The sequence below is a fragment of the Tympanuchus pallidicinctus genome, unplaced genomic scaffold (genome assembly GCF_026119805.1).
Source record: "Tympanuchus pallidicinctus isolate F22 unplaced genomic scaffold, pur_lepc_1.0 scaffold6, whole genome shotgun sequence".
Lineage (NCBI taxonomy): Eukaryota > Metazoa > Chordata > Aves > Galliformes > Phasianidae > Tympanuchus > Tympanuchus pallidicinctus.
The window spans coordinates 22252483-22271938 of record NW_026294780.1 but is presented as its reverse complement, the minus strand read 5'-3'; the positions used below and the strand labels follow the sequence as shown (position 1 = coordinate 22271938).

The window sequence follows — 19456 nt, the reverse complement described above, 5'->3', positions numbered from 1 at the left end:
ATTACAATCATCTTGTGGCAGACAAAATCCTGTTCACTATCAGAAATTTTTCATTTGCAGAGGGCTTTGGTAACCACCATCGAATAACCCTTTAACTTGGTGTAGAACTTATTAAAACATTTGGTTTGTTAAACCTTACATTCTAAATACTGTTTTAATCCCTGCATCCCTTCTTCAGGTTTCAATTTATGAACGTCCTTTTCAAAGTGTAACCAAAATACTCCCAGTAATACTCTCACCAACAGGTAATATTAACAGTGCAACTGGAGATTATACAGGAAAATGTTTCTCTGTTTCCTGTGCTCTCTGAAACAGATTGCTTCACAAAACAGACCTGCTTCTTTTGTGTAATAATCAGATCGTTCTGTTCCTGAAGCCTCTCTCCCAGTTCTTCTATCCTTCTCTTGTAAAAGGTGTTATTTTTATTCAGGTCTTCTCTCACTGATGATTTAAGCTTCTCAATCTGTGATAGGAGCTAGAAAGCAAAAGAAAAACAGCTTGATAATAATATTGCATAAAATAGTTCAATGCTATAACATTTCAACAAACAAATATTACTTTTAAGTATTTTTAACACTTTTTTCAGCAAGAACGTAACATCCCTTGATTTCTTTGGGACTTTGTCTAAATCATATTTTATTTGCACAACAAAGTCCACCTGAATCTCAATACAACAAAGGGGGCATGCAAACACATTGCTGAGATTGCCTAAAATTAAGATTATGGGAAAAAGCCTATCACTATATAAAAATGTTTGGGTTATAAATCGTGTAAAATAACATTTTAAGGAGAAAAACTGTGAATTGGCATGAAAAACCTAATATATAATGGCTGTGAATGTAGAAGAAAGAAAACAATATTTTAGGTGCACCATCTAAAAAGTAATACTTACATTACTCCTCCCTCATTCTATTCTTGCATGTATGTGGGTGTATCATAAACTACATCCTTTTTGGGGAATGTTCCATGGCTCCTCCCCACTGCTTTCTTGCCAAAGGAGGAGAAGTAATGGCCAGACCACTATGATCTGCTCAGTTCTTACATGGTCACGCAGATGAAAGGAAAATGAAAAGAAAGGAGGCAAGAGAAACAAAGCAGGAAAGAGATTAAAAAGAAATGCAGACATACAAAAAAAAAAAAAAAAAAAAGCCCTGAGGAATAAAGATCTGCATAGTAAAATAGATATGCCAATGCAAAACAGAATGCCATGGTATTTTTTCTTTGAAAAGCTGAACAGATTCTGAGTTTGAGAGCTATAACAGAAAAAGCAGCAGGGAAATGAAAGAAAAGAGGAAAAAAAGACTGTGACATGCTGTAGCTCTATGGCAGCTGAAGGTGCAGGGCAGATGAAAGCTACATATCAGCAGGTTATATCTCAACTATACAGCATATCCACACAACACAGAAAACAAATACAGAGTTCACAGAATTAGTTGCAAGTCCTTCAAAAGACAGGTACAGTTGCAGTCATCTGTTGGATTCTTAAATGACAAATTCCTCTTCAGTTCTGGCCTTAATAGAAACTTCAACATCCTGCTACAACTGGAATACAAAGATCTTAAATGCATCTAGGAAGACACACTTGTAGATACTCTTGAGATCTTGGCTTTCTAACCCCCAGAGGATGTATTACTCTACAAGAACTACTCCAAGAGTAAGAATTCCATTTCCTTCTAGCATATGTGGCTTGCTGTGTCACTTACCAGGGACTTTTCTGTTTCATGATCTTGACGAAGGGCTTGTATTCTAGACGTCCATTTACTCTCCTGAACAAAAAATAAAAAATAAAAAAATCAGTATTAATTCGTGTTACAACAAATTAAAATCTACTGCAACACATGCAGACTGGTATGAAAAAGATTACTGACTATATGAAATTTGAGTAGCCCCACATTTAAGAGCACTCATCAGCATATTTTATACATTTGAGTGAGGTTTTTCCTACTGGTTGCTCTGAAAACTACATTTTTGCTTAATACCTTAATACATGAGTTTTAGAGTAAACTGAATTTTCTTTAACAAAATAAAAAATGAAGTAGCACTAAAATTTTCCACATCTTTGAGCAGAAGCAACCAGCACTATCCCTTCAAGTTCCCAGATGTATGAAATGTATGTTACAAAGTGTCACGAAACAAGAGTAAAAAGGTTTTTGGGTATTCATATATACAAAGGCCTATATACAAAGGCCTCACAACTCAAGCTTTGGATATCTGGACCTGGATGTGCAAGCGAGTCTCAGTGCAACTATCTCAGCCTCAACCCTTCTCAGCTCTTTCCTATGGTCTGACTTAGGCTTGTCCAACAATTTTTCACCAGCCCAGCATCTGTCCTGGTCAGATGATACAGTCCCAATCCAGAAGCTTCAAAAGACAGGTTCAAGTGCGTCGTATGGTTGAAAAACCACAGGTTGGCCAGCACTGTCCAAAAGCATCTTCATATTTTTTTTCACCTCAGAAAACAAGTAACTCCATTTTTTCATTATTTCTTTCCAACAGCCTCACGGATCAGCAGACATAAATGGTTTATTAGAGCCTTCTAGAACTGAACTGCAACCAAACCATGGTTAGTAAAGCTAGATACTCTTTATTATTAAAAGTATAAATGAATAAAAGAATAAAAATAAAGTATAAGAGAAATAATTCCTCAATTTCTATTACAGAGATTGTAGTGAATTCTATGAACAGCTATTTTAGACATTGATAGGGATGGACATTTTACTTCTGAATTTAAAGTTCTACTCAGAGATGTATAAAAAAAGAACAAGAACAGTCTGTCAAAAGCAATGCATTAAGAAATTGTGTTACCTGTTTTTCAAGAAGTTTAACCACTTTGTGATAATCCTGAGTACTCTGAGGCTTCTCTTCCATGAATTCATGGCTGTCCTTCAGCGTCCCTAAATTGGATTTCTGCATACTGGATGTTTGTAATGTTAACAGTTGCTGAAAGGAGTGGGGAGGAAAATTAAGGCCCAAACATATACAAAGATTTTATTTTACAGAACTGTCATTTAAGACAAAATGTACATTAGACATAACTACACATAGATCAGAGCAGATTCTTTACTTTTCTCACGAGTTCATCATCCAAACAATTTCATGTAATTATTAACACATACATCCTACATAAACATGCATTGCAAATATGCACAGAAACTAGCATTCACAAAATCTCAGTGCTTTGTTAATGTCACATGTATTTTTTCCGACCTATATTTTACAATTCTGGTTTTGTCAGAACTATGAGAAGCATTTCTTCTGGCTGTAGTGAAGACACATGCAGCTCTAGCGTCAGGACTATAAGGCAGAGATCAGTCCCCTCCACGTCACTCATGAGAATACCAGTATTATGCATGTCCAATAGACAGCAATAGCAACAGCATTGACAGGAGGGAGGAGGGCAACAAAGCTGGTGAGGGGTCTGGAACACAGGCCATATGAGGAGAGGCTGAAGGAGCTGGGAATGTTCAGCCTGGAGAAGAGGAGGCTCAGAGGAGACCTCATTGCTCTCTATAACTTCCTGAAGGGAGGCTGTAGTGAGCTGGGGGTCGGCCTCTTCTCTCGTGTCATCAGTGATAGGACCAGAGGAAATGGCTTCAAGCTACGGCAGGGGAGATTCAGGCTGGACATGAGGAAGTATTACTTCTCAGAAAGGGTGGTGAGGCACTGGAATGGACTGCCCAGGGAGGTGGTGGAGTCACCGAGCCTGGGGGTGCTCAAGGAAAGGCTGGATGTTGTGTTGAGGGACATGGTTTAGTGGGAGCTGTTGGTAATAGGTGAACGGTTGGACTGGGTGATCTTTTAGGTCTTTTCCAACCTTGGTGATTCTATGATTCTATGATTCTATGACTAATCTATAAACAGTCACTTAAAATGTTGAGGAGTAGGAAAATACTGACCTGGTAACTGAAGGCATCATTCATCCAAAACAGTCATTAAAAACAAGCTGCAATTATCTAGGTAAAATACCCATTTACAAGGATATAGTTACAGCTATGATGTCACCATTATCTATAAGTTTTCTAAGAAGCCCTTTAAGATGACTACACTGCATCATAAATATCTGAAGCTCATCACGTACCGTAAAGGATTCATGTCTTAAAATGTTAGAAAAGCTACACTTACATTTTCTAACGTTGAATTTCTCGAAGACAACTCCTTAAGCTCTTTCATAAACATATCTTTCACTTTTTCTATTTCATCAGCCAATTTGGCTTTTTCTTCTTCTTTCCATTTATGAAATGATTGTAGAATTTCTTCTTCTTTTGATTTTTGCTGTTCACATTCCTAAAATTATTTTTAAAACATTACCAATTATATTTTCACTCACATATAACAGTACTCCAAGCAGACAACGTGTGGAAAAAAGGCACTTTCAAGGGGACACATTGCAATATTAAAAGCATGGGAAAAAACAAACATAAAAACAAAAAACACCAATACATTTCTGAAGAATTTTGGTGCTAAAACAATACAGGAAAACAAGTAAGGTTCAAGAAGTTTTGGCAATTCGGTGTTTTTCTTTGAATAAGCACACATGAATCAACTTAAGTGGACATATCAAAGGTGCACCTAATTCAGTACCATATTTCTTAAAGAGGCCATAAGTCTATATGTGGAGAAGGAAAACTGCAGAGCAAGCAAACGCACACTCTTCACAAGGCTTCAAGCTGCCAACCGTTTTCAGCTCAGAGGAATTCCTCAGCCTGATATAACTTCATAAACTTAGCAACCTTCAGTTTATCCTGCTGTATGTTTGCAATCCCCTTCTTTTGGCTGGGTCCATTTTTAGCAACTGCAGCCATCCTTTGCCAATGAGCTCTACTACAAGCTGCGTGAGGAATCAGGCACTAACAACATGCTTAAGAAGAATAAGATCTTCTGTATCCTTTCAACTCAACAGAAGACTGCAGACCAAGAACTTCAAGTTTTTCATCTCAGTTCTTCCCAGTAGCAAATCTTCTCATAAAAGATGGGGAAGATGTTTTCAGTTACCTGCTGGACACAATGACACCTGAGTTGACTGTGGACTCCCAGTAGACAATCTGCATCTAGTTGTACTTCATATCTCTATCTTCTCTAACATCCCAGAAAAACAAAGAGGTTTCAAAAGCCCAACATAACGCTGCAGCTTGTAGCCCTAGAACATTTCAGGCAGTCCTCTTATAGTTAAGAGTCTTAGCTAAGACACATGACATCAAAACAGGCCCTTAAACTATTAAGAACAACTGCTCTATGCTGCTATGAATAAGCTCCAAACCCTAAGAAAAAAAACAACGCTTCAGGTACACAAGTCTGTTTGTATGAGGGATGTTCTGGAAGTAAAGCCTCCTATTTTATCACGTTAGCCCAAGATAAAATATTCCACTAGTTTTATGTCTTTGTTGCTCTTCTTATCTTCTAATAAGAAATATTAAAAAAATAAAGTAAGCTTTGTTACTTATATACATTAATTGTATTACATATCTTACATGCAGCTGTGCAGGAACTGTAGAGTCAGGGCCTGAACCAATGACTGACCAACTGAGGAAAGAACCAAGTCAGCCATGGGAGCACAGGTGAAGGCAATTCACCCGTGTGAACAGAGCCTGGCTCCACCCCTCCTTATACCCCATATAAGTGCTGACTGCCACAGGGAAAGGTTCTCTTTCTAGAGATCTCTAATCTGTGGACTCTTTCCTGTGAACCTGCATCTTCAGATAAAGGTCAACATTTCTTCCCTGTTTGTTTCTTTTCCTGTTCTCACCACAATAGTCTTTCCAGCTGTAACACCAACTGAAACAGCAGCCCGAGACAATTCCTCCTTAATCAATGCAACCTAAGCAAGCCAAAAAGTTGGACATGCATGCAGGAGAAGTTGAACCCTCCCAACAATACCCCATTACATTTGTTGCTGTGCCACAGATGGTATCAAAGAGTTTGGCATGGAAGTGTATGTGAAGTAGAGATGGGTAACTGAATCTCTCCATGCAGAAGCTGTGCTTGCTGACATTCATTAACTCTTGCTGAACGTTTCTGGAGACCAAAGAGTGAACATCAGCAGAGTGAGGCTGTGAATGGTGTATTTCAGTAAGGGTGGCAGCAACAGTCAGTCATCTCTGCTGGTGAAAGGTTTTAGGAGTACAGCATGTGAGCTCTTGCTTGTCGCTGGAGAAAATGCGCAGCTAATGGTGGTGACTGAAAATGAGTGCTTCATAGCTGAGAATTTTCTCTATCAAATAGGTTTATTGTACTCTACTTTTTCAACACAATACAGAGCAAACTATAACACCAGGATAAGTGTTTATCTCAATCATTAGAAGTATCCAGTTCTCTTATACCAACAATTCCCTCCTCAAAGCCCTTCTTTCATAAAAAAATAAAAAATCCACCCATATTTTGATGGCTAACTATCCAACTGCACTTACTTAAACAAAAATGGAAAATGTGAAATGGTCTGAAATTATGAAGATGAAAAAAAATTAAACAGGTAACAGATTCTTTGTTTCTTTTTACGAGACAGGAAGCACAACCACAAGAGTCAGTAACACTCAATTATGCCTTCATTGTATTATAAATAATTACTGCTTTTAAATCTTTCTGTTTTAAGAGGTTTTTTTAAATTCACACAGCACAAAGACTGCTTTTGCCTTGCCTCTAGTATTTAAATCCTGTTAGGACATGCAAGTTCTCAGTAAGCTGCATTACCTTAAATTGTTTTACACCTCTGTTAGTAAGTCTCTTTGCAGCAAAGAACAAAATCTCTACTAGCAAAAAGGATATCTTAGTTTACTAGGTCACACGTGAAATTAGTTGTATCTGAAGAAGTTTTTAACCATCACAAAATATCATGTTAAATATAAGTTATATTTCACCACAGCAGGACCAATTCCATCTGCTGCTTTAACAGCCATGCCTGCCTTATCAACTAACTGTTCAGTGCTAAGAGAAGAGTTGCCTGAAGTATTAATTTAAAGATACACGTAAAAGAAAAAGTAAAGGGAAAGGAGGTGTTCAAAATTCACAGTGGTGGGGTTGCTAAGTTCTACTGCCCAAGCAACATTCTGCCAGGCAGGCAAGCTGTGGATACATTTTTGCTCCATTCTAGCTACAAAAGGAGGGAGCACAGACTAAGGCACTACCTCCTTTCTGAAGTTCATGTTATTCAGTATACATTACCTTGGAAAATCTGACCATGTTAGCTTGCTGTTCTGCTTCTAACTGGGATTTGGTGAGCTGCAACTGCTCCTTCAGTTTCTCAATCTCATCCTGCAATTTGTCTGTCTTCGCTTTCCTCTTTTGTTCTGCTAGGAAAACAAGACAAAAAACCTGATTTTAAAAACATTGGTTGCAATTTCTGTAAAAGTGTCCCTTACCCCAAATGCTTCACTATAGTGTGACATCTTCATCAAGCTTGACTCAAATAACTTCCCTTCTAACTATCAACATTCACCAAAGAAGCTTTTAAATGCATATGTTCTCCAGACCACTAAAATTATTTGAAGATAAAGACTGAAAAATACCAATATTAGAGACAGGTGAAGTAGTTTTATAAACCACTGGCAAGAAAAGCATTGTATCAACTAATTTTAAGGTGTACCATAGGAATCTAAACAACACAGACTCTAAGAAGTCTCTGTGTCTAAGGAATACAGACTCCAAGAAGAACCTGTGAAGGACTAAGTGGACCTCAATCATTTCTGTTAGGTTCAATTTGTTCTAAGTAACTTTTATAACGAGTCTAGCTAATTATTTATCTGGAATGAGTGAGGGGGGGAATGCCATTGTGAAGGACTTTAAAAATGTTTCAAGTTTAAAATATGCCAAAATTATAACCTCTTTTATCAGTTTACCAAGGATTTACTATGCTGCTCATCATCTGGGAATCCAAGCACAACGTAGAGTATAACTACATTATAAAGTATGACTACATTACAGAGTATAACTACATTATAGAGAATAATTATGTGAATCAAATACAACAGTTTCTGGCTAACCCTTTATATGATAGTTAGTTCAACTGGCTGTGCAGCTCCTTTCACAACCTTTTTTTTTATGAACCATAAGGTCCACGGGAGATTTTTCCTTCTTCCACTCTACCAGTAGAAAACCACTCACTGTTCTTGTTTTTCTTATTTGCTTGGTAAGATGCAGTTCACACCTTGCAAGATGATTCCCTTTCTCTTTCCTCATTAATGCTCTTCTTTTTCCTCCTATCCAGTCACTGCCCCTTCCTGATACATGCTAGTCCTTAGTAGAAATCACAAGCATGCAGTGTACTAGGAAGGGGAGAATTTAGGAATGAACGAAGCAAACTTTAAGAGCAGTACTTTTGAAACTAAATGCTTTTGAATTAAGAGAGAAAAGAATAAAAGTGGTATAGCAACCAAAATCACCACAGATACATGAAGCTGGATTATTCTCGACAGTTTCTTGTTCTTATCATATTTTACAGTCAGCTTAGTCCAGGAGAGTCTGATCCTATCAAAACTGATTTCAGGTAAGCTGGATTATTTCTGTACTAGTCATTCACCTAGATTCACAAAATGAGTTTTTGTTACTGCACTGTGTTCATGTTTACCTACTCCTTTATAACACGTATAGCTAAAGAAAAACAACTGTGCTCTGAGGTCTGCTACTGACTGAAGTATTCAGCAGGAATAGATTGAAAAGGCACTGTAAAGAACTGAAGTACGTACCAATCTGACATTCTTCTGGATGACGCCTTAGCATATGACCTTGTAAAAAGGAATAGTTCATAAAAGCCTTCTCACAGAACTGACACTACAAAAAACAGATAACAATTATTATTACTTGGTATATATAGCAGCGTTTATATTATTTTGTCCAGGCATCAAATGTATATTGAAAAATCTATGAAGAAAGACTGTTCTAAGTTTCTCATCTCATTATTATTTTCCCAGACAAGCAAAAAAGGAATTGAGTTAAAAGGAAAAGAAAAAAAAAAGAAGTAATAAAAGTAATAATGTGGAAGACACAAACAAAGAAGAAAGTCAAACACTGATAAAAGTTATTACGGCTTGATAGGCTTTGGCTCTTAATAAAAGCCAAGGAACTCTCAGGATAATCCTTCATCATCTGCATAGACAACTTTACTAAGTTCCTTTGTTGCAAACTTCATCAAAAAAACAAAGAAACAAAGCAAATTTAAAAGAAAACAAACAATAGAAAAAGCGATAGGTTTGTTTTATAACTTGTCCTGCATTCTAATGGGATGTATGACAATTTCTACTTCACAGTCACATCTGAAGTCCAACTTAAATTCCAACTGTTCGGAAAAAAGTTTATCACCTTCAAAGTATATCACTGTAATGTTCAGAATATTAGAAACAGATAGAAAATACAAGAACAGGAGCTTTATTTACATGTCTGGAACGTACTGATAAGACTGTGAATCAAAGCCCCTAACTGATTTAGACAGAAGGAATGAGAAACCTTTTCTCAGAATTCTTTTTCAAATACTCAGCTGAATCCTTTTCTTTCTGTACTGTGATATGAACATATAAATACTGACCCAATGGATTCCAGACCTTGTCATCAAAATCAAAGTTCCAGATTTCATATTTATACAAACTGGGGGAAGATCTCTTTGAGAGCAGCACTGCGGAGAAGGACTTGGGATCCTGGGAGAAGAGAAGCTGGACATGAGCCAGCAGTGTGTGCTTGCAGCCTGGAAGGCCAACTGTGTTCTGGGCTGCATTAAAAAAGGGGTGGCCAACAGGAAGAGACAGGTGATTGTCCCCCTCTACTCAGCTCTTGTGAGGCCCCATCTGGAGTACTGCATCCAGGCCTGGGGAACCCAGTACAGGAAGGACATGGAGCTCTTGGAGCGGGTCCAGAGGAGGGCCACTAAGATCATCAGAGGGCTGGAGCACCTCTCCTGTGAGGAAAGGTTGAGGGAACCGGGCTTGTTTAGCTTGGAGAAGAGTAGGCTCTAGGGAGACCTCATTGTGGCCTTCCAGAACTTGAAGGGAACATATGAACAGGAAGTGGAACAGCTGTTTACGAGGGTGGATAGTGATAGGACAAGGGGGAATGGCTTTAAACTGAGAGGTTAGATATTAGGAGGAAGTTTTTCACACAGAGGGTGGTGACACACTGGAACAGGTTGCCCAAGGAGGCTGTGGATGCCCCATGTGGATGTGAGATGGCTGGCTGTGGCTCTGGGCAGCCTGGTCTGGTGGTTGGCGACCCTGCACACAGCAGGGGGGTTGAAACTGGATGATCATTGTGGTCCTTTTCAACCCAGACTATTCTATGATTTCATCTAATATTGAAAATACTATCAGTAATAGTGAGGTATCTTCCAGTAAACCCTGAAACTATGAACCATTAAAACAAATTTTGATGGACAAATGCAGACATAAGACCCTAACAAATACATGCAAACACAAAAACCAAAGCCAAGACAAACAGTGCAACAGCACAGCACTGCTACCAAACCAAGAGGGAGCCTACAGTGTAACAGATTGCACAACACTTAGGGAATTAAATTGGCTGTGAAATCATGTTATTCATTCAAGCGCAAACTTCACGTCAGGTTGGTGCTGCTAGTGAAAGCAAGCTCTTACTGCAGGGAACAGGACTAACACAGGCAATATCTAGGGTCTGAATTATGTAGCACTACCCTTGCAGCTACCAGTAGCTGTGTTACATGCAATGTGCTGTGTGTCAAGCAACCTGGTGCATAAACAGATAAATAATTGCATGCAAAGCATCAAAAAGTGAAAAATGTATTACAATAAAAATTTCAGATAAAACAAAAGGTGTTGGCAAGAGTCATAAATTTAAGACATTTAGGTAATTATCATTTTATTGTAGCAGTTCACAGTTGAATTTATTTTAGTGGTAGATTAAAGCCATTAAATTTGAGTTCCATATTACAGTTAAGAGAAAAAAAAGTGTGCCTGCACTCGAAAAACTAAAGATGTGAATAGATATTAAGAGACGTCTACAAAACAACCAAGATTCTGGGTGAACAAGAAGAAATCTGAACTAACCCCTGAGGAACAACTGCAAACTTCCTATTATCTGCCACTGTAGTTATGCCAAGATCATAGCACTGATAAATCATAAATTTACACTTACTGAACACTCTACTGCCTTGCATTTACAAACCCCGAAAAGAGTTCATTTTAACTCTGGCATTCAGACTCACAGTCCTGAAATCACTGCTGGAACTGCAGAATTTATTCAACATAACACAGCTAACTGAATGTTCTCTTCCCACATGAAACTAAGTAACTTACATTGATATTAGTTGAGAATTTACTAATAGAGAGGAAAGAGGGAAATGAAACTAAAAATGAGAAATAATTTCCAATTTCTGTGTTACTGTGAATGCCATCAAAGAGAAGTGATGAGCTAAACTTGCTACCAAGTTCTTGAGCTTCCACTGAGACAGCTGTATCCCATGAACATTTCAGGAAGACTTGGTAACATTTAGCTGGCAATCACAGCATGAGAATTACATAAGTTTGCATGTACAATGCTGCACATGATCAGCTTTCTTTTGCAACTCAGTACAGACACTGCTCTGTAAGTTGTAATAAGGCTTTTTTAAAATGGTATCAGCTTGTCCTTAAGACAGTCCATCCAGAGAAGTGGTGGATGTCCCTAAAGACATCCAAGGTCAGGATGGACAGGGCTCTCAGTACCCTGATCTAGCTGTGCATGTCCCTGTTCATTGCAGAGGAGTTGGACTGGATGACCATTAAAGGTCTCTTCCAACTCAAACTGTTCTGTGATTCTAACATTCAAATGCATGCATTGAGGCAACGTTCCCATCAAGTTTACAATATGTATGTTTACTCCCACGGCATGAAGCCTGCATTTCCTTACAGAAACACTTGAGTCAGCTTAGCAGCTAGAAGTGGAAAATTGCTGCTTCTCACAGTTAAGGCTGCTATGCCACATTTTGAAAACTGTGCAACCATCCCTAAAATCTCCAACAAAATAAATCCTGTGACTTATGTTCCTGCCTTTTTGCAGGAAAGGAAGGACCTGTTTTCTTATGGGATACAGAACTGGATGTGGGAGGTGCCTTTCCCCAGTTGCAAGAACTTTGCTAGCCTGAGGACACTGATGCTAGATGGTGAGTCAAAGTGTGGGCATACCATAAGAAAACTTGTATTGACTCAGTGCTTTAACTATGGTGTTAAGGAGAATTTCAACAACCAGGAATGTTAGTATTCCAAGATTTTAACAAAAGGAAAAAAAAAACCCAAAACTTTAATCTTGTAAATAAAAAGAGCTACCCTGAAATCTTACATCAGGTCTTCACCCAGTACACTCTGCAGACTTTAGATTATATTTGAAGCTAGAATCTGCAGTCCTGAAACATGCTGAAGCTGACAAATTTTCAAGCCACTCTATTATATCCAGAACAACAATTCCCTCATCAAATAAATAAGTAAAGATGGCAACAAGCTAAGGCTCTTGGGAAATATGCAAAAGGAGCAGACTGTTGTGCTAGGGATGAGCTATGCCACTGGTGTTCCTAACGTGAATTGCTCCTGAGTTACATAAGGGACAAAAACTTTGTGCCTGGAGAACACTACTGCAGAAAAGTGGCAACTGACCTGCAGACAGGCTACACCCTAGCATCAATGCTGCTGTATGTACCCTAGGAATTTCCTGACCATACGGTACACAGGCTACAGAAAGAAGCAGCACCTGTATCGTGGGCTTTTGGGTGTGTGTGTGTGTGTGTGTATCCAACACTTCAGATGCGTCAAGAGCAAATCCAAGGCTATGGACCACTTGACAGTAAACAAGATTTGATACAGATGATGCAGCACTCTCAGATGTCTGTGACAGCAGCCCAGCGTCTGCACTTCAACCTTTCACCCAGCAGGCAACCACAGCCCATCAGAACCAGGCAGCTCAGTGGGGCTCAGAGCCACAAGAATCATAGCCACAAGCCAGCCATAGAATCATAGAATGGCCTGGGTTGAAAAGGACCACAATGATCATCTAGTTTCAACCCACTGCTATGTGCAGGATCACCAACCACTAGATGAGGCTGCCCAGAGCCCCATCCAGCATGACCTTAAATATAAATATGGGCCCATGCTATTCCTAAGGAGGTGAGGCAAACTTTATATTCAATTTTTCAAAAACAGGGGAGCAGTTAAGCACCACTATTTCCTGGGCAGCCACAGCTTGCCACTGCCTGTAACTCTCACAGCTTATAGCTGAGGCCAATTCCCAGCTCTCTTCACTCACACATACTGGGAAGAGCATTCATGCTAAGGGATACCTTTCAATATTGAGGGATCCTGTCCGTGACACTAACTAATATATCACATCCCACCTGTGGGGAGGGGAGACTGACTAAGATTTGCAAATCTTCTCAGGATGGATTAAGGTGAAGTAGCACACAAGGTCCGTGCATAAACATCAAGTACAATGGGAGGTTTCCACAGAACAGCTATCCTGTAGACACTGGCCTTCTCACAGCTACATCTGCCTAAGCTCTGTGGTTGTATAGGAAATCGAAGTAAGCCTTGTCTCAATTAACAACTTCAAGAGAAGAAAAGAGAGAAAGAGAGAGAGATATCACCAGTCTTGGATCCAGGATCAGATCAGTCAGAGGGATTGTATGGGGAAGAGAATCCATCCCATAGCCCCTACTTACATGCCCCAGTTCCAGGATTGGTTAAGACACCAGGCCCTCCCTATGACTTGACTGTTTCTTGACCCTTCTCTTGCTTCAGTTCCAGAAGTGGCTGAGATACCACTCACATTAAATGACACTAGGTTCTTCCCTGTGGCTCAACTGTCTCTTGGGGCACTATCTAAAGCTCCCAGTACAGTCACTTAGGACTCGTCCCTTACATGCCTGAATGATTTAACTTCCACACATTCCTCTCACTACCAAAACACAGTAGAATTTCTGTCAGAAGTTGAATACCTGCACACAATTGAACAAGTCTAAGTAAAACTCAATTTTAGGTTAGGATACCTGAAAGATGTTTATAGGAGGTCCCAAAAATGTTTATAAGTTTATAGGTTTATAGCTAGGTCCCAAAAATGGTTTAGCCGGTTTAATCAAGGTCACAACGACATCACTTGCCAGAATTCATAATAATCAGGCTATCAGCTAACTAACTGAACGTTCACTTTTTAAACATCTTTCCTTGTAGCAAAATAAATTATTCTCAGTTATCACCTACAGGGTCATTATGCCTTTCTCAGCAAACTTAAAGCTTCCCGTTCTCTTTTTTTCCAAAAATATCTTTAGTTCTTGTTGTCAGCTTACCCCTGTTGTTGTCAGGACCCTCGTTTCAGCAGCTGTTTAAGATGAACACAGTCCCTCTCCTCTCACCTGGTGGTAGCTGGCTCGGGCCTCCAGCATCATCTGCTGGGTGCTGATCATCTTCTTCCTGCGCCGGCACTCCTCCTTCAGCCCCTTGACCTCTTGGGCACGCTGGGCCACCTCCTCGGCCAGGCGGTCGCGCTGGGCTTGGGCCGCTCGCAGAGCCTCCTCTAGGCTGCTGAGCTGGGCGCTCAGGTACTCCTGCGAGTGCAGCAGGTACTCGGTGCACAGCTGGGCCAGGCGCAGCAGCTTGAGCAGCAGCGGGTCTGCGGGGCCCTGGCAGTGCGGGCAGCGCTCCCGCTCGGCGCTGCAGAAGGTGACGTGCTCCAGGTGCTCCTGCAGGGCCGCCACGTCGCCCTCCCGCCACACCCGGCCCACGTCCACGGCGCTCAGCCGCCGCCAGTCCGGGCCCTCATGGCGCCCGCGGAACTGGAAGGCGGGAAACGACCCAGAGCCGGCCGCGGCCGCCCCCGCCGGGAAATAGGCGCGCTCCGTGAAGGGCTGCGGGAGAGAGGGGAGAACAGAGGCGGCTCAGAACGAACCGCACCGAGCCCGGCCGGCCCACCGCCCGCCACAGCGCTCACCATGTCCGGACCGTCTTTCGCGTCCCGTTCGGTGCCGGCGTCCTCCGCGTTGTTATGGCAGCAGCGGCCCGGGCCTGCGCGGAGGGGAGCGGGGAGTGAGGCCCGGCCCCGCGGACCGTCCCGCCCCGCCCCACCGCCCCGCCACGGCTCCTACCCGCTGCCCCCTCCCGCCTCTTGCCGTCCTGCAGCGTTCTCCAGCCCCGCCGCAGGACCGGTACGTGTGGCACTACTCTCAACGTCTAGTCCATCCGCTGCGCCCCACTGCCTCAGCTGGCTGCTCCGTGCACAGACCCCAGTGCCGCTCGCAGCCTCCCTCCTGTCAGCCGCTGTCACCGACTTTCCACGGCCCCACAACATAGAATCATAGAAACAATGTGGCTCTGGGCAGCCTGCTCTACTGGTTGGCGACCCTGCATGTAGCAAGGAGGTTGAAACTAGATGATCATTTTCATGGTCCTGCTGATGGTCCTTTTCAACCCAGGCCACCCTATGATTCTATGATTTATTACTCTTTTCCAAAAATCTGCTCTTCCTGTCACTGTTTCTTAATATGTCATTCCCCAATGCTGCCTCTGCCGTATTGTCACATTCTATGTTTTCATCTACCTGTCCTTACAGTCCTTTCCTCACACACACTTTAAACGCACTTGGGGTCCTTCCCAGACACATACCTCTCCAGTAACATTCACACAGCATACACTTCTAGGTGCATCTACATCCTATACCATAAACTCACAGAAATATTGTTCATAAGAGACCTCTGGTAAAGTTCCAGTCCAACCCTCTTTTCAAAGCAGAGCAGCTGTGGCTTCTGCGTGGCTCCAAAAGCCAGTCCACGACCTCTCTGGGCAACCTGATACCTGGCTGTGCTATCCTCCTGGTGAAAACACTTTTCCTAGTGTCTCACCTACCATCTCCTACCACCAAGGAAAAATTGGTTCTGACATCTTTGTAACTATTCTTCAAGCAACTGTGAGACACTATTACAATGCCTCTTTGCTTTTTCTTCACCAGACTAAATAAGCCCAGCTTCTTCAACCTCATTTTGTTGTTCATGTTAGACCCCTAATCCTGTTAGCTCTCCTCAGCCCCCTTTTCACATCCCTCAGGCTTCCCTTAAGATTTTAATCTACTCAATTCCTAGGAATTCCTCACATAGAACTTGTAATGAGCCTCACCTCTCTCATCTACGTTTTTTTGCAATGCCCACTCCAATAAAAACAATGGTATGACAACCACTAAATCACAGCATATGTCTACTTCCATGCAAATTAGAACAACACTGTTTTATGTACTAATGTAAGAAACACAGGATCATAGGATGGTTGAGGTTGGAAGAGACCTTTGGAGGTTATTCGCTCAACACCTAAAGCCAGTTGCCCAAGATCATATCCAGGTGACTTCTGAAGATGTCCAAAGAGGCAGACTCCACAACCTATCTTGGCAACCAGTGCCAGTGCTCCATCACCCTCACACTAAACTGTTTCCCGGTGTTCAGAAGGAACCCCCTGGATTCCTGCTTGTTTTCACTGCCTCTTGTCTTGTCACAGGGCACTGCTGACAAGAGCCTGGCTCCACGGTTTTTTAGCTTTAACTTCCCTTTGAAGTCACAAGCTCTTAGTTTTATGTAGCTTGGTAGTTTAATATGGTTGTCTGCTGTGCCCAAAATCTTTTTTACTTTTCCCACATATGTGAACTGATCTAATGAAACACACTAGGTGTTCCTACAAACATAGCCTCCCCTCATTTTTGCAGACACAGTTTGGAATACATACATCCAACCTATGGTCATGGTAATCCTTAGGACAGAGTTACTCTGTGCTGCCCACCACAACTTTTTTTATATGTACTCTGGCTATATTTTGACTCTGTGCCAGGAGGCAAGCAGGGCTGCACAAGGCCTTTCCTTCTAAAAGAAATGTGGGCATGTACCAGACTCGTGCAGCAAAAAGATGGACCTCAGGTGAGGAGAAATGCAGGTATGATACTGAACACTTGTACCTTTCCTGTAGTCAGCGACCAACACACACACACACTTGAGCCACAATGACAGGATGCATCTCTGGTTCACAGCACAGACCCTGGCCTTTCCTTCAGCCCTCAGCTATCGAACTCCAGCCAGTATCAGAGAGACCCAGACTAGTCACAGGGAGGATCATACACTTTAGCAACAGAAGACTCAAGTGCTACCAGCCTCTCCAATTCTTCACACTCCTGCTCAAAGGGAAATCTGAAGGAAGCTCCTTCTTTTTCATATTCACAAAGAACCATGAGGATGTCTCTCTTGCTTTGTCGGCACAAAGAAAAGTTACACCCTTCTGCCCCTCACATGCTTGTAAAACAGTTGAAAATCAACCCTTCCAAGAAAATACCTTCACCCAGCAAAAGGTCTCATTGAACTACAGAGTGGACTGAAATATAGTGGAAGCTAGAACAGTGAAATTAGTATCAAGAATGAAGGACAGCAAGCTCTCCTGCTTGTTGATTCAAGCCACCATAGCTGAAAGCAATCTTTTAAAAGATTTGGCACTACTGCCTGTTTTTTGGACCATCTGCCTTAAGCCTGTTGGTCACATTTTACTACAATAACTATGGTTCAGGACATGTTCCCTCATTATCTTCCATCACTTGCAATGTCATTTTTTAAATTTCACAAAGATATCTACAGATGTGCTGAAATGACAACATTTCAGCAAAATGTAGTATCAATCTCACATCGGTGAGAAGGCAGAATTTTCTCACATACACTGTTATTTGCAAGTAGCTAGATTTAAAAAAATGCTCAAATACTACATAAGTGCCATGAACACCTTAAAAAAATTTCGAAAATTTATAGCAGAGTATGCTTCTAGTAATAGGAACCACAAAGTTACATATAATGAAATCCATCACCCCAAGACCTTTGAGCCTAACATGCCCTATATGCTTGACCTAAGATAAATTTCTTTACTCAGAAAACAAGAGAATTTCATGAACTACCACACCTGCAGCGTGTCAAGCAGGAGCTTGAAAAAGCATACATGACATAAGAGTCTGACTTTAACTCCTGTATGCACAGGTTTAATTAAAATACAGTTGTTTGAAACCAGCAAACTTAGGCCAAATCTGTGGATTATTTTCCTCAACTGACATAATTTAGTCAGGAACATCCATGCAGAGCTTCATGCTGCCCTGACTAAACACGCTATAACTGAACCGTGACAAGCGCTGCCTGTGTGCCTGTCCTGGGTGAGTCCTTGCGCTGCCCAGGCGGCCCTGGAAAGACACAGGTGGATCAGAACCCACATTTCTAACACAGCCTCTGGACACGGAGCCTCAAGTGCCCCGAACGAGCAGTTCTGAGGAGGCCGAGTTAAGACGCACTCCATGCTGAGGCTTACTCCACGACAGGGGCAAAGCCATCCCAATCCGAGCAGGAGCCGAGGCCCCGGGGTAGGACGCCGGGCTGGGCTCCTGTCCCCCGGGCCGCCCGCTACCCCGAAGCCCTGACCGCGCCCGCAGGCCGGGCCCGCGGCAGGCGGCAGAGCAGGCCGGGCCCTGCGGGAGGCCCTGAGCCGAGCTCCATCACCCGGCCAAAGCCGCCGGCACCGGCGGGCGGCCTACCCGCTCCCGCTCACTTCCCACCAGCAGGGCTGAGCCGCGGCGCAACAGGCGCTCACCTCGGGCGGCGGGCGGGGGCACGCCGAGAGCCAGCCGCCGGACGTGGAAGGGGTGCGGGGCTGCGGCTGCTGCCCGCCCCCGGCCCGGGCGGTCCCTCACACGAGAGGAAAGCTCCCCTCTTCCGGGGCCTCCTCCTCCCCTCCTGCTCTTACTCGTGTGGATCCAGCACGCCGCGCTGTGCCGCAGAGCCTTTCAGCCCGGCGCTGTCCGCAGTCAGCTTGACACGCAGGATAATCGGTGCAGCAGGGCAGGTCATGCAGAGTCACAGAATGACTGAGGTTGGAAGGGACCTCAAAGATCACTGAATTCCAGCCCTTTGCCATCGGCAAGATTGCCACCCATCAGCTGCCCAGGGCCCCATCCGACCTGGCACTGAACACTTCCAGCGATGGGACATCCACAGTTGCTTGGACAGCCTTGGCCAGTGCCTCACTCTCTCCTCTTTTAGTTTAAAGCCATTGCCCCTTGTCACTATCAGACCATGTAAAAAGTCGGTCCCCCTTCTGCCTATAAGGTCCTTTCAAGTATGGAATGCTGCAATGGGGTCATCTCAAAGCCTTCTCAAAGCTGAACAAGCCCACCTCCCACCACTTTTCTTTACAAGACAGGTGCTCCAGCACTGACCACCTTCACGGCCCTCCTCTGGACCCATTTCAACAGCTCCACATCCTTCTTCCTGTACTGGGAGCCTTCCCAATTTTCTTCCTCTTCTCCACAGGGGTTCTAATCACTCTTTCCAAAAGAAATACCATGCAGCTTACATGAAAGGGAGGAACATTTGAAATAGTGTATATTTAAAGAAAATAATTCTGCAGATGCAATGGAGGAAATGGCCACTGCATGTTCACAACACCTAATGTCCATCAAGGAGTCTCCCTTTGGTTTAGGGAGGCAT

At 42.6% G+C, this 19456-nt stretch overlaps 1 protein-coding gene across 5 annotated transcripts in view; it reads right to left on the bottom strand.

Annotated features, from left to right (window-relative positions):
- Positions 1 to 18749, bottom strand: part of DZIP1 (DAZ interacting zinc finger protein 1) — a 38843-nt gene extending 20094 nt beyond the window's left edge. For 3 of the 5 annotated variants that reach the window (XM_052705882.1, XM_052705884.1, XM_052705885.1), the window contains exons 1-9: positions 15120 to 15273; positions 14902 to 14975; positions 14327 to 14818; positions 8676 to 8760; positions 7156 to 7283; positions 4123 to 4284; positions 2806 to 2940; positions 1704 to 1766; positions 335 to 475 (exon numbers count right to left, since the gene is read on the bottom strand). In XM_052705882.1, coding sequence (XP_052561842.1) covers positions 335 to 475; positions 1704 to 1766; positions 2806 to 2940; positions 4123 to 4284; positions 7156 to 7283; positions 8676 to 8760; positions 14327 to 14818; positions 14902 to 14975; positions 15120 to 15258 — 1419 coding nt within the window. In that variant the 5' untranslated portion in view covers positions 15259 to 15273. Of the gene's footprint in view, positions 1 to 334; positions 476 to 1703; positions 1767 to 2805; positions 2941 to 4122; positions 4285 to 7155; positions 7284 to 8675; positions 8761 to 14326; positions 14819 to 14901; positions 14976 to 15119; positions 15274 to 18560 lie in introns of those variants that run through there. The other 2 variants (XM_052705886.1, XM_052705883.1) reach the window with 2 other exon arrangements.
- Positions 18750 to 19456: the final 707 nt, after the last annotated feature.